This window comes from Leptidea sinapis, chromosome 25, assembly GCF_905404315.1.
Source record: "Leptidea sinapis chromosome 25, ilLepSina1.1, whole genome shotgun sequence".
NCBI classification, from domain to species: domain Eukaryota; kingdom Metazoa; phylum Arthropoda; class Insecta; order Lepidoptera; family Pieridae; genus Leptidea; species Leptidea sinapis.
In genome coordinates, this window is record NC_066289.1 from 6,702,357 (window position 1) to 6,722,352 (window position 19,996).

At 36.4% G+C, this 19,996-nt stretch overlaps 2 protein-coding genes across 2 annotated transcripts; one reads left to right on the forward strand and one right to left on the reverse strand.

Annotated features, from left to right (window-relative positions):
• The first annotated feature begins 2,105 nt into the window (after positions 1 to 2,105).
• LOC126972123 (uncharacterized) lies at positions 2,106 to 2,908 on the forward strand. The gene has a single exon (XM_050818717.1). The coding sequence runs from the start codon at positions 2,279 to 2,281 to the stop codon at positions 2,792 to 2,794; it is 516 nt and encodes a 171-aa protein (XP_050674674.1). The 5' UTR covers positions 2,106 to 2,278; the 3' UTR covers positions 2,795 to 2,908.
• A 1,704-nt stretch (positions 2,909 to 4,612) lies between these two features.
• Positions 4,613 to 12,406, reverse strand: LOC126972126 (uncharacterized). Its single transcript, XM_050818720.1, has 5 exons — positions 12,224 to 12,406; positions 9,589 to 9,693; positions 7,725 to 7,891; positions 6,577 to 6,774; positions 4,613 to 4,689 (listed from the first exon to the last, which is right to left on the reverse strand). The coding sequence occupies exons 1-5, from the start codon at positions 12,392 to 12,394 to the stop codon at positions 4,653 to 4,655; spliced, it is 678 nt and encodes a 225-aa protein (XP_050674677.1). The 5' UTR covers positions 12,395 to 12,406; the 3' UTR covers positions 4,613 to 4,652.
• Positions 12,407 to 19,996: the final 7,590 nt, after the last annotated feature.

Consider the following 19,996-nt stretch of genomic DNA (forward strand, 5'->3'; position numbering starts at 1 on the left):
ACTAATTATGTTATTTCTTCCTCTAATGTAATCATCTAGTGTGTAATTGTTTTGTGTCCCAATAAAAATAAAATAAAATAGTCCATATCACGAAAAAAATGATAGCCCGTTGGAGCAAGGTCAACGTGCCAGATTGACGAATACGGTGGGTGACGAATTGTTTCTAATTGCAGTTCCTGTAGAGTTAAAACGGTTTCTTATGCTGTACTCATACAGCCTCAGTCTCACGTTATCATGGAGCAATAACGGTGAAGATCGATTCATGACTCGCGGCTGTGTCACTGCTAGTTTTGCTATCATTGTTCGGAGTTCTGCACAGCAGAGACATCTGTCGTTATTGCTTGAGCAGATCGGAGAAAGCTATAATAAATAACACCACCCAGAGACCACCGAAAAGTTAATATGTAGACACTTTATTCGATGGCAGATATAACAATGGCTTCCAGTTATGATGATAAGTTTGGCTTTATACGATTTTATAGACATAAAAAACAGTGGCACTGAACACACAGGAAAGCCGAGAACAAAATTGAACTATTACTTATGTATTTTTTAAATTGTCAGGAAATGTTTTATAGTGCACTAAATATTTTGTGATTTTGGCAACTGTAACAATGTCGGGAGTTCAATGGTTTTTTACCATCTCAAAAAATGCCAACATGCATGTGTATCTATGTACGTACATATACAATATTATACAGAGGTGTCATTAACGAAAACAGTGTTGCGAGCTCAATGGCTATTTCTCATGTCCAACGCGCCTAAAGAAGTTGTCAACTCAATAAAATGATATTTGTTTATTTTGAAGAGATAACTTCTCATAGAAGGATAAACAGCTTCGTAACATAACGCGTTACGGCGCCAGCCTGTCTGGCCTCCCTTTCTCTAACGTATACGGCAGCGGTTGGCAGGCTCCTCCTCTCTCACTCTGACCAATTGTTTCTTTCATATTCCAATGTATTTATTAAAATATTTCCAATGTACATATTCAGGAATTGTAACTAAGAATAAAATATATTTATAATAAATAAAAGATTTTATTAAAATAACCTTTCCTTACATTATCATATTAATATACAAAAAAATTGAGCTTTTCTCAAGTTAAACCATTTAATTAAAGTTATCATTACTGTTGGGCGTCCCGAGATGCACACGTTTTTATGTTATTCTCGTATAGGATCCTGAGCCATGAAGGCTTTTTGAATTCGTCAATTTCCCAATGCCAGCGCAACAGAACTTTTTCCCTCCTCCTTCCCCGTGATGTTAAGCTGAATCAGCTTTTATCTATTGTATCTGAGCACATAGCCAAGACATTTTACCTTGTGCTTCTTCATATTAAAAATTATTTTTCGGGGTATAGAACGCCCTCAAACACTCCTGATTTTTACTGTCCAGCTAATGCAAATCATTAGTAGCATCACCTTTAGAATGCTTGCAGGCGTCTTGCGGTGACCTTCACCAACCTTTACCCTTTTTTTATTTATAGAAAAGGACGACAAATGAGCGTACGGGTCACTTAATGTTACGTGATCACCGCCGCCCACACTCTCTTGAAACACGAAAGGAGACACAAGAGCATTGCCGGTCTTTACGTAAGGTGTAGGCGCTTTTTTTGAAGATACCCACGCCATATTATCCCGGAAATATTCCACAGCTTTGTGCTATGTGAAAGAATGTTCCTTAAAAACTATACTATGGAGGAACGCCACACATAGATGTGGGGATGATATTCTAATTTGTGACGTGTCGTGCGAAGGTGGAATTTGACTGCAGGCTTTGCCGTCGATTGTGATATTTAAGGACATTTAAAATATCATGAAAAGCCTGTAGTGTTGTTAATTCTCAACGAAAAGGTAAACTTAAAATGATGCCAATAATAATATTAATTTTACTAGGTAAGTCCCATACAACAGTTTTTCATTTAAATTTTTTAATTTGTGAAAAAATATAAGAATTTAAGTAATTAAGGCATTATTGATATACATGAAAATATTGAGTTTCTAACAATTATTATTGCAATACCTCTTTTTATAGAAATGCCACGACCATAGAGTGTTTTAATATAGGTGGAAAAATAAGAATTACCAGTTTTTTGTAGCCTCGTTGGTACGTTTAAAACTAAAGTCACTGTCTAAAATGCTAGATTGATTTCAAAGAGTATTGATTTTTAGGACTATTGAAAACAATTTTAGTCAAAATTAAGATGTAATAAATTCAAACCTAACAGTAGCTACAATATATTTCAAATTGAGAGTACTTATATATTGCTTTATATAAGATGTCTATGAAAAAAACTCGCCCCATGGATACGTTGCAACGCATCGTATCATCGTTTAAGCATTTTGAGAAAAAGATTGATAAATTACAAGATGATGTCAACTTTCAAGGTCACACATTAACAGAGCTTCGTGTGATTGTCGCCAATATCTCCAGCGTACTATCTGATAATACTGTCGGTAAACAACGGGACCTAAGAAAAACATCAAATAAAACAGCAACAGTAGAGGAATTAAAAAATGGTGATGTACCTGCGAAAAATAAAAAGAAAATTGCCTTACCACAAAATACCTTACCAAAAGGTAAAAGTTCAACCTACGAAGAAGAGAAGTTCAATAGGAAACCTGGGTTTGATGCTACATCTTTAAAGGTAAAGAAATTACCGTCAAGTCCTAAGCAGAGTAATCTTCCCATTAAGCGGTCTCAACGATACAGAAAAGCTGCAACTCTTAGGCCACAAAAAGAAACAGTGAAGAAACGCAACAAAACCCCAAAAGATCAGATTATTTCTATATAACAGAAAACTTATAAGACAATATCTTATTAATCTAACCCCTATAAGCATATATTATATTTGGTAATTCCATTTATTGCTACAGTGACATAAAAAATAACTTATTGTACCTATAAATCTGATTTTGTTTTATTTTTTAATTTCTAAACTTTTGTACCAGTTAGCAGTAGAACCCACCAGTGTTTATACCGAACAGTAGGTACAGCAATGTAGTACCATACTGCTGTGACGTGATTTGAATGAAGTGAGTGCTAACATTATTGTGAGACATCCTTTGATTTTGATAGCGGTCAAGTTCTGCCATGTAATGCATAGGTTAGTATCGAAAACTGGCTTACGATCGAAATATGTCAGAGCTATAAAAGGGAGAAGAAGGCACTGACTCTACCAGAGCCGGAGAATCCATACTACCCTCTCTCGAATCGGAATTCTCTACCCTGGCGATCTCTCTCATGCCGCCGTTTTCTGTCCAGGACACAACCGAGATAGCAGCAATCTATCATCTGTTCCATGTTTATCATGGTGACTTATGTGATATCAGGAGACTCCAAACCAAAGTCACTGCCAGGTACACTACACCTTTTGTTGGCGAATTCAGCATTGTTATTCCTGATGGAGACGCAGATGTCTCCACCTTGCAACACAGCGTATTTATCACACTCTTATTAGAAAGCGTAATTTTATGCCTCCGGCCGGGCTATGGCTATGTGTAGATAAGGAGGACCACGTCCGCAATTATGCATCCCAGGTAACAGGTCCCAAAAGTAAGAATCTGATCATGTAATGGACCATGCAGCAGTTGGAGACGTACCTGCACTGATTACCTCTGCTACAGTCATACTGTAATTAATTTTTGGATTATCGTAACATTTCCTAATTGGTAGTTTCGACCATAAATCTCCTAGACTGCTACAGTGCAGACGGCATGCGGCATCAACATGCCGCATGCCGTCCTCATTGGAGCTTCTGTTGCAATAGTCGGTGTGATGCTACATTGCATGGATGGTCATAGTCCTTGTATAGTGCGTCAGTTAAAGCAGTAGCTGACTACAAACAACCAGCGTTTCGATCCTAGTTGCTTGAGTAATAGATCCGAACTGTAAAGTTCTGAGGAGGAAATATACTGGTGCTTCGAAATACTTTAAAAGCAACCGAAGAAAATCCATGCACATCAAAATTATGTTCAAAAAAGTTGCATTTTTGTGATAGTGATGCGTTATAGACAGATTACAGTAAGGGGAAGATGATGCCGCCCAATATCGGGTGGTCCATTCTCTCGTATAGAGGCAGATTAAAAGTCGAATGCACTCTAGGTAACCGCATCGGCACATCTAGCCGCCATGATATATAATGTTTTAATTTAATGCGGGATAAAATGTATGGATCTCCAATTATCTATATAACACAAAGTTCCATCACAAGCACTTCAGTAATTCTTGCTATAGAACTCTAGAATATTCAAGATTCTTTGATATTTTTAAGAAGGTGCAGTTAGCATTAGAACCACAAGTATTGGTGCATACTTATTTACCCATTTTAAATACGTTAAATGTTAATTTTTCTTCATTCATCCTAATAAGGAAAACGTCCGTCATGTCCACTAAATTTAAATAAATCGTACATATATTACAAAATTGTCAGAAAGGCTACGGATGGGTAGGCAGTAATAATATCTGTTAATAAAACTTCAAAACATGATTCATATTTTATTTTATATTAGAGACAAAATTATGTATCTTATATTACATATATAAACTTGGGAAAAACGAAGTGGTCGCCGCCATTCATGAATTTCATGAAATCATTTACAATAATCATAAACTCTTCTAGCTGACATCTTCAGACTCGAACTTTAAATATACTATTTAGATCCAGATGAAGATTTATTATCCGCTGATCTAAAATAAAAATTAAAATTGTAAGCAAAGCATTTACCAAGGTTTTATTCTTGTCAAAAGTTGTTTACCTAGAAGACCAGGTATACTATGCAAAAGAATAAACATAGCTCATTTAAAATGACCTTCATTGGCCTTAATTCAATCTTAGGTATCAGTTCAGGCACGTACTTTCTTCGTGGGAAAATTATGTATTCACAAACATTTTGGGTTGTGTATAGGGTAGATAAGATTAAACTAGGAGTACTAAAAATTACCATCACGATAAGAGCATGCCATTATCCCTAAAACTGACCATAAATCATAATTCAGAGGATCAAGATCGGTGTTAGATGACGGCCACTCTTCAGGTCTCATGACTTCAGAAACGATCGCTTCCAACGACGCTTTTGCCAATCGAGCCTTATGACCAGGTGCTGAGTCTTGGTGACCATTAATGGTAATAGCTTCTATGCTTCTATTAAACCAGAGGGGGCAAATGGGCAAGACGCTCAAGCGATGGGAAGTGGTGAGGCATGGGCGGTTGCCCATGGACGGCTACATGACCAGGGTTAAAGAGATACGTTGCCGGTTGGAAGTATGCCCTAAGTTCAAGGGTCGCTACGTGGTTTCGGTTCGGGAAAACTGCAGCATACTGACTTCAACATAATGCGGGTGAAATTTTGCACTTGGATGTTATGGTAATGTAAGCACGTCCTAATGAATGCCGGTGGTGGCACTCATTACGATGTGCTTAAGAAGTTGGTCAGTCTCTACGTCTGCATCATCGCAGTATATGCGCAGCCAGAGATTGGATAGGTGCTGTCCTTCAAGGATACTCAGACATTGAAAAGAATACTCAAATAAGTCGTAAACACACACACCAGCATACTGTATAAAGCAGTATTCCAATTTATACCACGGGTAGGAGTAATCATATAAAGTATAAAAATATCAGATTAAGATACATGTGTTTCGGTCAAAAAGAGTTGTGCCAGCTTCACCGTCTTCAAATGAAATTGGACGGCATTTAATCAGATCGATGCCCCATAATGTTACAGATGTCAACAGCGAATGTGGAGAGTGGTTTGTGGCTCTTGCTCAGTAGAGTAGTAGAGTCAGCACTGGATTGCCCCCTTCAGAGTATGCGGGGTGATCCGGGCATCTATACCATTAGGTAGAAGTCTTAATTGTGGGCGCACTGGTGCAACTGCTTAGTGTGGTAACGCCCTGGAGTACTCTTTTTAATCCATGCTGTTATTTTTCACTGGGAAGTGATTTCCGGATAGTCATAGACCGAATGAGACACAGCGGAAAAAGCCGCTATTTCACATCAATTTTATGTGGGAGAGTGGTATTTCTCCGGGCCGGCCGGTTCAGTTCCCTTAGGACGCATGGTGTTAGGAGGCAAGAGGCTTAACTACCTACTTAGGAATCGTATCTTTTATCTATTTTTGACACATATATCATATTTGTCGAAAATATAGTATGTAATATAATAGTTTTTGCACCATTCACAAAATATGGCCTTAAAATACTTTGATAGCCAACACTCAAACAATACATCGCTGAAGTTCGATACTTCAAGGTCTGCATTCCAAAAGGCGTCTTAATACTTAATATGTGATATAGTACATATATATATATATATATATATATATATATATATATATATATATATATATGTATGTATGTATGTATGTACTAGTATATATATTTAAATATTTTACGTACATTAATGAAAATATTGACAAAACACCAGATGACGGATAACGTATTGAAACATCTTAAGCAAATAGGGACTTTAATCCCTGCGCCAATTCAAGGTTGCTAGAGCAGATATTATCACGTGATATCATATGATTAACAAATACGTTTAACCTCAGATTCCACAGGTGAATACATACTAACATCTTGTGAACAGCAATTTCAATCATTAATATTATAACAGAAGCCGCAATGCCGTAGAGCATAAAATACACCACCGGTCTCAGATTGAGTAGTCCGACACTATTGAATGAAGATACGTTATCCGTGCATTTTGGTTTTGGTACTTGATGGCGTCTGTGTAGCGCTGATTGGATTCCAGATTCTTTAACGCGCTTGAGCCTGAAAAACCTTGAAATTATTAATAATCCGTAATATGTAATAAAAATGGGTTTAAACAAAAAAAAAATCGTAGAAACTAGATCGTTCAACGATTTAATAACCATAAAACATATTTTTAATTGGCATGGCAGCCATTTTGGATTTCATTTTAGTTTTTTTATTTGATGTTTGTTTTCTTTTGATACTATTTACCTAGACATTCTGACATAATTTCACATATATTAGATTTAAAGTTGCCAACCCTTCTATATAATATAGAATCCTATTGTATTGGAGGTCCAACTGCTATATTTCTGAAAAAAGTATAAAGCAGGTGAAGCTACTACAGTTCCAAAGGCATCAAACTTAAAGAAATAATATTCGTTTCAAATTTTGCAATTATGGCAATAATGCATTCTTTAGAAATTAAGAATGATTAAAAAAAGGCCAAAAGTAGCAAAAAATATTTTTTAAGACGGACATCTTTTCGTTATCTACCTACTATACATATCTATATTTTTGTGGGTAATCATTTTAGAACTAGGTACTATTTTGACGGACAAAGAGTTGGTAACCCTGATTAGAATTGACAATAGGAGGCTTGGAACTTTTTGTCATTTTGGGAGGAGAATGTAATGTAATTGTAAACAATAAAAAAAAAATTGTACGTGTGTGTGTTCGTCTAATTGTGATAACAGTTTCCCTATGGTATATATGCCATTCACTTTGCCGGATTTCGCAGTACCACATAAACTTTTATATCGTTCCAACGGTAAAGGGCGGTGCATTACGAGATCGAATGCTGACAAAACCCCTAAACCTATTATACTCCTTTAAGCTGAATAAAGAAACCGTGTAGATACATTAAATTGCTAAATACTTGAGTGAGAAAACACGTAGTATTTTGATGATTAAAAACGCAGTCTCGTGTTGTATTCAATATAACTTTCATAGTATATGTTAAAACTAACGCAACTCTCAGCAGTTCCAAGTAAGGTGAATGTTTGTATATGGGCACCAGAGGATATCTTGCGTACATATAGTCTATTTCCATCAGGTCACATTTCTCCGTTTCAAGAAACGTCTCTTGAGCTAAACGGTAAACTGGCTCCAACATTGAATGGTATGCGAAAAGACCCTGTGAAATGTACACAAAATGTTACATAACACATTATACGATAAAGTTTTAATTTAACACGTTAAAAAGGGACAAACAGCTGTCGGAAATAATAATTATTATTAAAAATTTAACAACAAAAAACAACCGACTTCATAAACACTATTTCAAAACAATGCGATGTTGAGTTATTCATAAGTTTGTCGCATACAAATTACGGATACCCCTTCATACATTATTGGGCCAAGATGTAAAAGAAGACTATTGTGGTTTTCCCATAGATACCGTTGTCAGATCTGGACCAAATTGCAATGGGACCACACGGGAAGTACCAGCTTTCAAATAAAAAGAATTATCAAAATCGGTTCACCCAGTCGAAAGTTGTGAGATAACAAACATAAAAAAATACCGACGAATTGAGAACCTCCTCCTTTTTTGAAGTCGGTTAAAAAGCGGTATTTCGATTCGATGATAAACTTTGAATAGTTTATGAGAGCGGTTGTACTTTAATATAAAAATAGATCAACTTGTATATAACTTTGAAGTGTTGTGTTGGGAATCAATTGTAATAGTTAGGTTTAATCTGTCTGTATTATATTCTTTAAAACCGAAAGACTAGATTTCTCTGAAAACATTATCTTCGCCATGTGAATTACATGGTTCTTATCTAATATATAAAATTCTCATGTCGCGGTGTTTGTAGTTAAACTCCTTCGAAACGGCTTGACCGATTCTCATGAAATTTTAGTGCATATTGGGTAGGTGTGAGAATCGGACAACATCATTTCTCATCCCCCTAAATGTTAATGGTGGTCAGTGCCAAATTTTTTTTTTAATTTTTTTTACATTTTTTTTCAAATTTGTAGGAAATGAGTTAGCATTAAAAAATACATACAACTTCAAATTTTCACCAATCTACGATCAACAGTTACTTTTGTATCGCGATTTTAATATCGGCAATACAACGTTTTGCTGGGTCAGCAAGTATATCATAAAATTCTTAGGAATTACTTGTTAAAAGAATTTCACAATTATGCGCACGATCTGCAGATTTTTAATAGAATAGATAAATTGTATGTCGCGGGGTATAATGTGCGGGAGCCGATACCAGAAACATCTTTTACTAAAGGACCTTAGCTTGTCTGAATGCGCAGCAAATTATTTCCTAGAATGGACATCTAAAATATCATCTAAATGTGTTAGAATAGGTTCCTACCACATTTTGCGTGAAAGGCAATATAACAGAATCAGTAACGATAAGTACCCCTTACGATGGACTTATATACTTACGGGGGCCTTAGACGAGATAATAATTATACTCGGGTCACACACAGTTTCTGAGTCTTTGGCAGTATCCGGAGTTGCGCTGTTCTTTTTTTAATGAAAGTAAGGGACGAGACAAACAGGACGTTCAGCTGATGGTTATTGATACGCCGTGCCATTACAACGCAGTGCCGCTCAGGATTATTGAAAAACCCAATCATTCTGAACGGCACTACAATTTCGCTCTCTCCTTGAGACACAAGATGTTAAGTCTCATTTAGAACTTCATTAGCTACGGCGCCCTTCAGTACGAAACACAGTAATGTTTACACATTACTGTTTCACGGCAGAAATAGGCGCCGTTATGGTGCCCATAATCTAGCCGGTATCCTGTGCAAAGGAGCCTTCTCGTTCATCGTCTCTAATTTTACAAAAGTCATGAAATAGTCACATACTTGTCTAATCCTTTTAACACCTTCGTCTAAATTGTAATAATGGCCGTCTTGTTTGTTTGGTTCCACTTTTTTAAATACAGCTGTACGGACAGGATCCTTGAACATCTAAAAATGTTATTAATATTTTCTATGAATAAAAAATGATAGTATAGCAGCTACATCTAGAACGGATTCTATATTATATTATTATATTAATCTCTATCTATCTTCACGCCGGCCCACATTCTAGCGCTCTACAAAGCGCAGGTCCGGCCACACATGGAGTATTGCTGTCATCTCTGGGCTGGCGCACCCCAGTATCAGCTCGACCCATTTGACCGCGTGCAACGCAGAGCAGCTCGATTGTCGAGGACCCAGTGCTCTGCGAACGGCTGGATCAATTGGCGTTGCGTAGAGACGTCGCTTCATTGTGTGTCTTGTACCGCATTTATCACGGGGAGTGTTCCGAAGAGCTGTGACCTGATTCCTGCCGCCGAATTCCACCTTCGCACAACATGCCACAAGTTAGAATATCATCCCCACCATCTGGATGTGTGGCGGTCCTCCACAGTGCGGTTTTCAAGGAGCTTTCTTCCTCGTATTAAAACGTTGTGGAATGAGCTTGTGCGGTGTTTCCAGGACGACACGACATGGGTACCTTCAAAAAAAGCGCGTACTCCTGATTCCTCTGGTGTTGCAAGAGAATGTGGGCGGCGGTGATCACTTAACACCAGGTGACCTGTACGCTAGTTTGTCCTCTTATTCCATAAAATAAAAAAATTATCAAATATGTGAATAACCATCATAGAACCGTCAAATTGTTGGTTTATAATATGAGTATGAGGTTTTAATAAACAACGGATAGAGAATAATATATTATATACAAAGACCTTAGATTAAGGATTGGTCTCCGCTGCGCTCCAGCTATATACCGCAGGAGTAGTAGCAAATTACGGAAACGGCCAGTCTCGAACAATGTGTGACATTGACGTGCCACATGTTCTGTTAAACTTTGCTAATAATTGAAACTTAAATGCCAAGTTGCGTAGTAAAACTTTGTAAAAATAATACTACAAGAAATAAGAAAGACACTGGGATCACAAATCATCAGCAAGTATTTTGTATTTTATTAATTTCAAAGTAAATAACACGAAGTGTGTGTTTCAAAAATTTGAAAGATGCCATTGAGTGTCAAGATGCCACGCATCTAATTGTAGCCGTAATTAAAAAGATATTGTTCTTAGGTAGTGCGGTTTCTAGTTGGTGCGCAGCGGAGACCAATCCTTAATCTAAGACTCAGACTTCAAATCAGACAACCTTGACTGTCTTGTTTTATAAATGAAATATGAAACTAAAATTCTTCAACTTTCTAGATAACTAACATTATTCCAGTGATATTTTAGAAGTAGGAGAACAGACGACTCTGAAGGTCACCCCATGCTAAGTGATCACTGCCACCCATTCCCCGCAATACCAGATGTAAGCTAGCAGGACCCTCTGATAGGTTTTGGTAAGGGTTTGAGGGTCTGGATCTCGGAGTGTGATACAAATCTGGTCCATTATATCTGTGAGTGCTGCCGCCAGACGCCAGACACACTAAATACCACACTGTAAGCTATTCCTCTTACGAAGACATGGACTTGGAATGTTCTATTCTGTGCAATAATGTGAAGGTATACATTCTATACGGGTGATGTGATGATGACAATGACATAGGCATATATATAAGTGAATTTGCTATAACCATAATGTTAACACCAGGAACAGACATAAACTTATAGTGCCTACTACTCGACTAAGTCGAGTTAGTAAGTCTTTTGTGGGGCGATGTCTTAATATTGGCGATGTATATGCTTTTACAACAAGATCCCAGAAAATGTTCAAAACAAAAGTATTACGAAATTCAAAAGAATTGTTAAAATTGATTGTGTTGTAAACGTTACTATAACATAAACTACTTTCTTAATGATACCACAGATTGGGAATGGAGCAACCACCCTTAGGCTAGTAAATAATAAGTTTAATTGTGGGATATTACTTTGTAAACATTTTTTTTATGAAAAAAAGCCTGCTGAGTTTGTTGCATCTGTTCTTCTCAGGTTTGAGGCATAGTTTTTGACTTTCAATAAGTGATGTCACATCCTATTTTGAATAAAAATATTTGAATTTGAATTTACCAATCTGGAAGCACCGTTTAAGTTGATTCCACAATCTGGTTGCAGACATAAAAGTTCTCAAAGAATCACACTGTAGACGAACGCTACAAAACTGTTTTCGACGCTGATATTTTTTTATGAAAATAAGGGACTGATAACTGATGGTAAGATACGCCCTGCCCATTACAATGCAGTTCCGCTCAGGATTCTTGAAAAACCCCAAAAATTCTGACCGGCACTACAATTGCGCTCGTCTCCTTAAGATGTTAAGTCTGATTTGCCCAGTAATTTCACTAGCTACGGCGCCCTTCACACCAAAACACAGTAATGCTTTCATATTACTGCTTCACGGCAGAAATAGTCGCCGTTTTGGTACCCATAATCTAGCCGGCATCCTGTACAAAGGAGCCTCCCAATGGTATAACAAATGTTAGACCATTCTAATTATCAAAAGAATTCAGTAAGTAGGTAATGCTAGTGTAAATATCAATCATTGTTACCCTAAAAACAAAGCGGTTGTAATCCGTATCAATGGCTCCCAATGTCATGCCAGATTGTACTAGCTGATCCAAAGTTCGTATAGCAGTAGATGGTGCTTGTAGCAATACCACTATATTAGCAGAGTAGGCGGCATACAGAGCCATTAGGGTTACAAAGACTACCAAAAGCATAATCCGACCTGGAAATATTGTTCATAAATCATATTTTAAGGGAATTTACTTCTAAGTAGTATACGCATATCCCTATGAAACTAAATATTCTTCTTCAGAATCAGCGGCGTGCATATCATATAGGTAATTAGGCAGTGCCTTCCTCGTTATGAACCTTAATAAATATAACACTAGTGTTAAAGTTAATTTACTACCTACAGTAGGCAGTCTTGCATATACGAAGCAAGCAGCGTTTCATACAACTTATATTGTACTCTCGGACTCAAGCGCAACTACAACTATTTAGATCTACAGTGCCTACCTTGCTGCAAATATATTGAGTTTCCTTAAACAAACAGAATTGGTACATTTATGCAAGGTCGTTGATAGAAAACCCTGAAAACAAATCTTATAACTATATTAATAATACTATGATTAAAACTATCATTACAGGGAAGCGTACGAAGAATAGTAGCAGCATTACCACGTTGGACTAGCTAGGCTGATCCGAAAGCGTTAAAATATTTATTAGCATCTATTATAATAATAAAACTTTTGCAATAAAGAATGGGACCGATGACGTCGCAGGTATTTTTTCTCAGCACAGTTGTGCATTTAAACATGGTATTTTTAACTTTATTGTCAAGATTCCGATGAAGATGAGCGGTATATTAAACAGTCTGGAACCGAATTTTTCCTTCCCGATTCCAAAATTTTGTTACGAGGAAGCTACGGTTTTGAGGAGAAAATAGTCGAGAAGTAAGACCTCAATCTCTGCGCTTTTACTCAGAATTTTTAGTCATAGCTGCACTTGTCCATCGATTTAGAATACTTATATTCTCCAGTTAATGTTACCTCTTCCCGTAGGAACACTGCAAACCATGGAGTCTCTTCCGACAGTCAACCCTGTTCCCAATCAAAAGCTGAGACGTCTTAAGAGATTGGGTGTTACAGACAGCTCTCTTTGCAGAGTCTGTATGGGGGCAGAAGAAACAGCCAGAGGTTGCAGAATACATTGGCACAATACCTCGGAAGCCGAGGTAACTACCAGAGGTCATTGGCATCGTCAAGGGTATGCTGGGCTTCCCGGTAGAACTAGCACGGCAAGAGTAATGCCACCAACCCATCAAGCAAAATAGGCGCACTGTATGCCGTCGAAGTGCAGTACACAGCCCACCAATACCTAATAATATTATCTTTTTAGCAATAAGTATACTCCACTATATAGGTATTTGATGAGGCGACATTTTATTACTCACCAGATAAACTCTTAGGTTCTTTAGAACAGCCTTGTTGACTTAGAGCGCTCATTGTTAGCAGTAAAGCATCTTCGACTGTACCATCGAGTTGATTTGGACTCTGCAACAGAATTTGTGTCTCATTTATATAAATCCAATGTTGAGTCTGTGTAATATCTGCCAAAGACATTTTACGCGCCACGCAGACTTTTTGTGTGCCGCAGACTAAATCGCACCAAAAGTGTGTCATCTGCGATAGGCCTAATACAAACAGGCACTTTTACAGGCACAGGCGCATGAAAACAATATGTTTGTTTACTAGTATTATGAACAACTTCATACAAAAATAAAATGCTCATATGCAATAACCATAGCCACGAGAGTAACTGATCAGTTCTATTCTATATGATGCGTCCCTATCGCGACTCATCGCGTCGGCTTATTCACAGACACTACCTGTATAAGCGGAATCTATATAGATTGTTTATACAATCAATGTTTTATGTTTATTGTTTATGCGTTCCGAAACCATTGATCTGATTGTGATGAAACTTTGATAGATTGCTGATATGAATAAAAAAAAATACGAGTTGCACTCCGGGTGTGCCGGCAGAAGTGAAAACTTGAACATTAACGTTGTGCATTTATGAATATTGTGGAATGGTTAGGGAATAATTTCGCATGAATTTTTCTTTATTTATCTGTATAAAAGTACTGGCTTCGGCTTCGCAATCACAATGATCCAACCACTGGTCCAATGACCGTATGATCATTAAGTTGAAATAGTCGAACTATAATTACAATTATAAATCTTTCATCCATAATTTCAACGAGAGACTTAAGAATTTTCGATCAGGCGACGTATCCTGACGCGAGTTTAACATTTTGTACCCATCCCAAGAAATGTGCTCAACACCGCTAAAGAAGTATTTTCACTTAAAAAATGTACCAACATTTCCTAGAAGATTCAGTGGATACCAATCCACTGAATCTTCTAGGACATAAGAAACACACATTTTATTCTTCTTATCATAAACATAATTATTTTCAACCACTCTACTCACCAGTCCCGTTCTTATTATCTCCCATTTACTTGCTATGTAAATAGATAATGTTGAAAGCAATATGCTCAATAGAATAGCAACCCAAACGTGGTAAGAGAAGGGCAAGGAGAATATATTAGCCACATAGGAGAGGGGTGGCTGGCGGAAGATGAATTTCACTTCAAATGGTCCTATCGAGTCGGTGAACACCACTATTTCCAGACGTTTTGAATTCGGTACACAATTAGTTCCTGAAATAATCATTTCAATCTTTACATCAAAATATGATTGATACATTACATTCAAGGGCGGGTCACGTGCGGCAAAATGGCTATTGTGCAAAAACACTAACACAAAACTCTCACAACAACTAGCGCATCACTCAGCAATCCCTGTGACACTTACAAATGATAGGTTAGATGTTATACCTAAATCAGCTTTGCCGATTCTCAGATCGTTTATCATTCCAGACCATTGACCGTTTTTTATGTATCCCCATCGATGACTAAAGATGTACCGTGGTGTAGCGTTCAGCATGCTAAATGCGGTGCGAACATGTATCCAACACATTTTGGTTATTGGATCATGTTTTAGCAGTCTGTAAAAGAATTCACATTACCTGTGTGGCAAATTTTATCAACCTTCTACAATGTTACAATTCAATTTAATTCAATTCAAAGCATTTCTAGAAGGCTTATTAAGAAAGAAGTACCTAGCAATACTTTCAAACCAATTTTCCTCAAACATTGGGTAGGATAAACATATAACATATAATTGAAAAATATCACTTTCGAAGCTAGGACGAGGACAAAGACAAAATGCAATTTGATATTCGAAGATTTTTCCAAAAGTTGAGAAATGTAAAAATTAAGAGATTTAGCTATGGAATTAGCGGGAAGTTACAGTGATGGCCTTTAGGGTCTACCGTTTTACCAATTTTTTTCTAAAAGATTACCAACCATTATTTTCCTCCATTTGAACAACGCTACAATACCCTCTGCCAGAGGGACAATTAAATACCTATTCCTGTACTTCCACTACATAAACCTGAATATGGCTGCGTTGCAGCGGTCAAACACCGGTTCAAGAGTGTGTTAAAAAAGAACGAAAACCAAACAATAATTAATGTTAACAGGCTGAATTATTCATAATCAGCCAAAAGACGTCTACTGCTGGACAAAGGCCTCCCCAAAGATCTCCACGACGATCTGCCCTGCGCTGCCCTCATCCAACGTATTCCGGCGATCTTGACCAGATCGTCGGTCCATCATGTCGGGGGCCCTACCAACACTGCATCTTCCGAGAACTTTTCTGCCCCACCGGCCATCTGTCCGTTGAACTGCACCGGCTAACTGCTAGGCTGATTTATTATTGCGATTAATTTTTTTTAATACTTTTATGCTAAACGCTTTTGTATACAAAATAATCTTAACAGTCTTTCTTATTATCAAAGCCTTACAATCTGTCTTCCCGTGGTAAGTGGTAGATGGTGGTGTTACTATCCTGAACAACATTTGCCATTGTCAATGGCTGTCCCATGATATCCCGTCGTCTCCAGAATAGTTCCCTTCGTTGTCTAACGTCTACTAAGGTCCCGTTGAAGAATCCTTTAGGAGTCGAATATGTTGGACCACCTGGTGAAGGTTTGTGCACTAAAAAAGATGCTCATTTTAAATATACAGCAAAATCATCAAAAACTCTTGGCAAGTGTACACTGAAAGACAATTATCGACAACTTCCATCGTTAATCCTTTAGTTAGATTACACTAATTCTAGAATAAATGAGTAATAAATTTGAATGACCTTTATAATATTTAGGGACTCGCATGATAAGCGAATTCTTGTGCCTATGGCAAATATCCGTTTATGAAAACCCTTCCAGTATTGAGAAACTCAAAACTTCTATGGGAGGGTTTGCTAGCATTAGTTCATAGAAAGTTTCCTTGCAATTTCCAAAATTGGGTAATCTTTCCAGTGTAGTTGCTAGTCTAATTAATGGTTTATATTCTCAAGGAGACAATGATTATTAATAGAAAATAAAGCTCTAAGAATTAGAGAATGGATATTATAGAAAATGAAATTCTACACTAAACCCTTAAAGTCTTCTATTTTATAAAAACAAAATGATATTTATCTTCTTCAGTTTACTCACATTCACTTAGTTGATACGTATTTACTAGTCTCTCAGCTAAAACAAAATCGCTATCAGCCAAAAGAGGCAGTTCCCAAAGCATTTTCTTCTTGAAAGAATGTTCCTTGCTTGAGTTTGCATTGTGAAGTACTAACCATCTGTATGGTGATCGGAGGAGACTTGTTATCTGTGCATAAAACTTCATGTAATTTATATTATAAAAAAGTGTGTATGTATATATATACGTAAGAAGTTACACTTATATGGCATAGCACAACAAATGAAGAATCGCTTGTAGATATGCCGGGACGGTTTTCGTTACCTATGTTAAAATATCGACGTTAATAATGTTTAAATCTATTATAAAATTTTTACTTACATTAAAATGTACCTCAGCGTTGGGACAATTTAAATCTTTTAAAAATAAAATATTATGATCTTGTAAATTATTGCTGTTATATGATGCTGATATACGCACGCCATTATAAGACAGTTCTTTGAATAAGTTTACTTGATCAGCTGCAAGAATATATTCATTGTTAAATAGAAAAAAAATTAGGTCACATGACTTGCGTAAATTAAAGATACCCTCATTTATAAAAGCTTTTGTATTTCTAATGTGTTCTAAGGGAGATTCACTTGTGTGGGCAATATTCATACAAGGTATTAGTGTCACTAAATATATTTCTACGGAAAAATAGTGGTGCACTAGTGTAGCTTTGGGTACACAAGACACTCTATTGGAAACCTTAAGCTAAGATCTATAGAGCGGACTTAGAATTTGGTCAGGCTTTACTTAGGTAAAACTTAACGGAGTGTGCTTGGCACAATCTTTGATTTCGCTTTTATAGTCATTTAACAGCTGAAAATATACTGAGCTAAGACAATTTTTCAATTTCATTTTATTTATTATAAGATTAAAGAAATAAAATTACAAAATAAGAATTATAATACAAGTCTTACTTAAAAGCTAGTTAACACTGTGCCTGAAGTAGGTAATCCTTTCAGGCGTAAAGAGCTAATGGTAAAACTAAATAATCACAAAAAAGAAAAACTTAATAAAGTAAAAAGGTATAAATTAATCTACAGGTTAAGTATATAAGTTAACAATGTAATAAAGTTTATCTCTCAGGTTGTGGCTTCATCATAATACTTATTTTAAAACTATTCTGTATTTTCATAGGACATATTTTGAAGTGCTTCATGAAGAGCCTTCTTACAATTAATATAATTTAGGGGATAGATATTTGCTATACAGATTGTTTGCTATAATAGACAATACAAACCAATAAACAATACGACCCAATACAAAAACCAAGTTCATGTTTTATCACAGTCAGGTAAGTTTTTCGTATGTAAAGTTATAGCAGACTTAGTACGCTTTGTAGACCTCACCCCCTCTCTCTAAAAATGAAGATTTAGAGGAAGCTTTGCGAATTTATTGTATCGAGTCAAGTTTATTCAATTGTGTTTCGACTCTGTAAACCTATTAACTAGAATCCTAAATTTATGATTGCCATAAAAAATATTTCAAATTCCATATTTTTTCGCCTTAAAATTGATTTTTCTTACAATCAAAACATGGTTTTTGGGACTCACGTCCCCTTAAAGGCGCAGAATGTTAGCGGGGTCTTTTTTTGATGCACTACGGTCTACTTAGGTCATAATAATATCATCTCTGTCATACGTAGATAATCCCGCCTAGCGTCAAGTAGACCTTTGCATCACTAATTTAGACCAAATTATTTAGGATGATGAAGAAGTAAAACACTTTTTTAACAGAAAGCCGAGTCAATAATGCCCAATGGCCTTTGGATAATAGCTTATTTGAATTCAAATATTTTTGTTCAAAATAGGATATGATATCACTTATTGAAAGTCAAAACCCATTCCGAAAAGTATGCCTCAGACCTGAGAAGAACGGGCGCAACAAACTCAGCGAGCTTCTTTTATTATATTATAAAAATATGGTTACGCAGTAATATCGTACAATTAAACTTTTTAAATTAAGGCCTGAGGGTGGTCTCTCCATTCCCAATCTGTGGTATCATTGAAGTAATTTATGTTTTAGTTACCCTTACCACACAAACGTTTTAAACAATTCTTTTGAATTTCGTATTATATTTGTTTTGAATAATTTCTCGGATCTTGTTGTAAAACCATGTACATTGCTTATAAGTGTATGTCTGTTCTCGTGTAAACATTGTGATTATGAGATTTTCTAGCAAATACACTTATGAGCCTATGTACACACATAACATTATCAGGAATATATAGAAGCAACAGTCAAGATGTTAATTTCTTAAAGTATTTAATAATATAAAATATCGCTTTATGATTGTGCCAACTGTTCTAAGTTAGTAAGATTTAACAAATGACTTCATCTTACCTCGATTCCAGCATAAATCGCATGCTATTAAGATCATTGGGACCCGTTCGTTTTTTATATAACTTTGAATAAAGTTGTTGGTAAACGTGTCTCTTGCAACAACGTTGATGAAAAACAAACAGAAAATATAAAAAATCATTTTTCAACAAATTTTCACTGAAATGTTATTTTGTTCATGATAAAGGAGAAAATGGTTTCGTTCTTAAGCATAATAAGCTTATATTAAAGCTTTGAACAAATTGACATAATTGTTGAAAAGACGGTTCGGGAAATTAATTGTATGCTTACTGTTTACACAGTAGCTATTAAATGTTTGCATAAGCGGTACATTAACTTGCTTATTAATATTTATTTCTTGTATTACCTTGTATTTACCAGTGGGCTTCTTTGCACAGCATGCCGGCTAGATTATAGGTACCACAACGGCGCCTATTTCTACCATGAAACAGTGATCTGTAAAAATTACTGTGTTTCGGTCTGAAGGGCGCCGTAACTAGTGAAGTTAGTGGGCAAATGAGACTTAAAATCTAATGTCTCAAGGAGACGAGCGCAAATATAGTGCCGATCAGAATTTTTGGGGATTTTCCAAAATCCTGAGCGGCACTGCATTGTAATGGGCAGGGCGTATCAATTACCATCAGCTGGACGTCCTGTTCCTCTCGTCCCTTATTGTCATTTCAAAAATTCTTGGTTATGTAAACAGTCCGTTATCGAGTGGTCCCTTAAGTATTCATATCTGTGTCTGAAGTAACGGGTTGCTGGGTGGACTCCCGCTCGAATTTTACATATATTTTTCAGAATCAGGGTATTGTTCTTCATGGG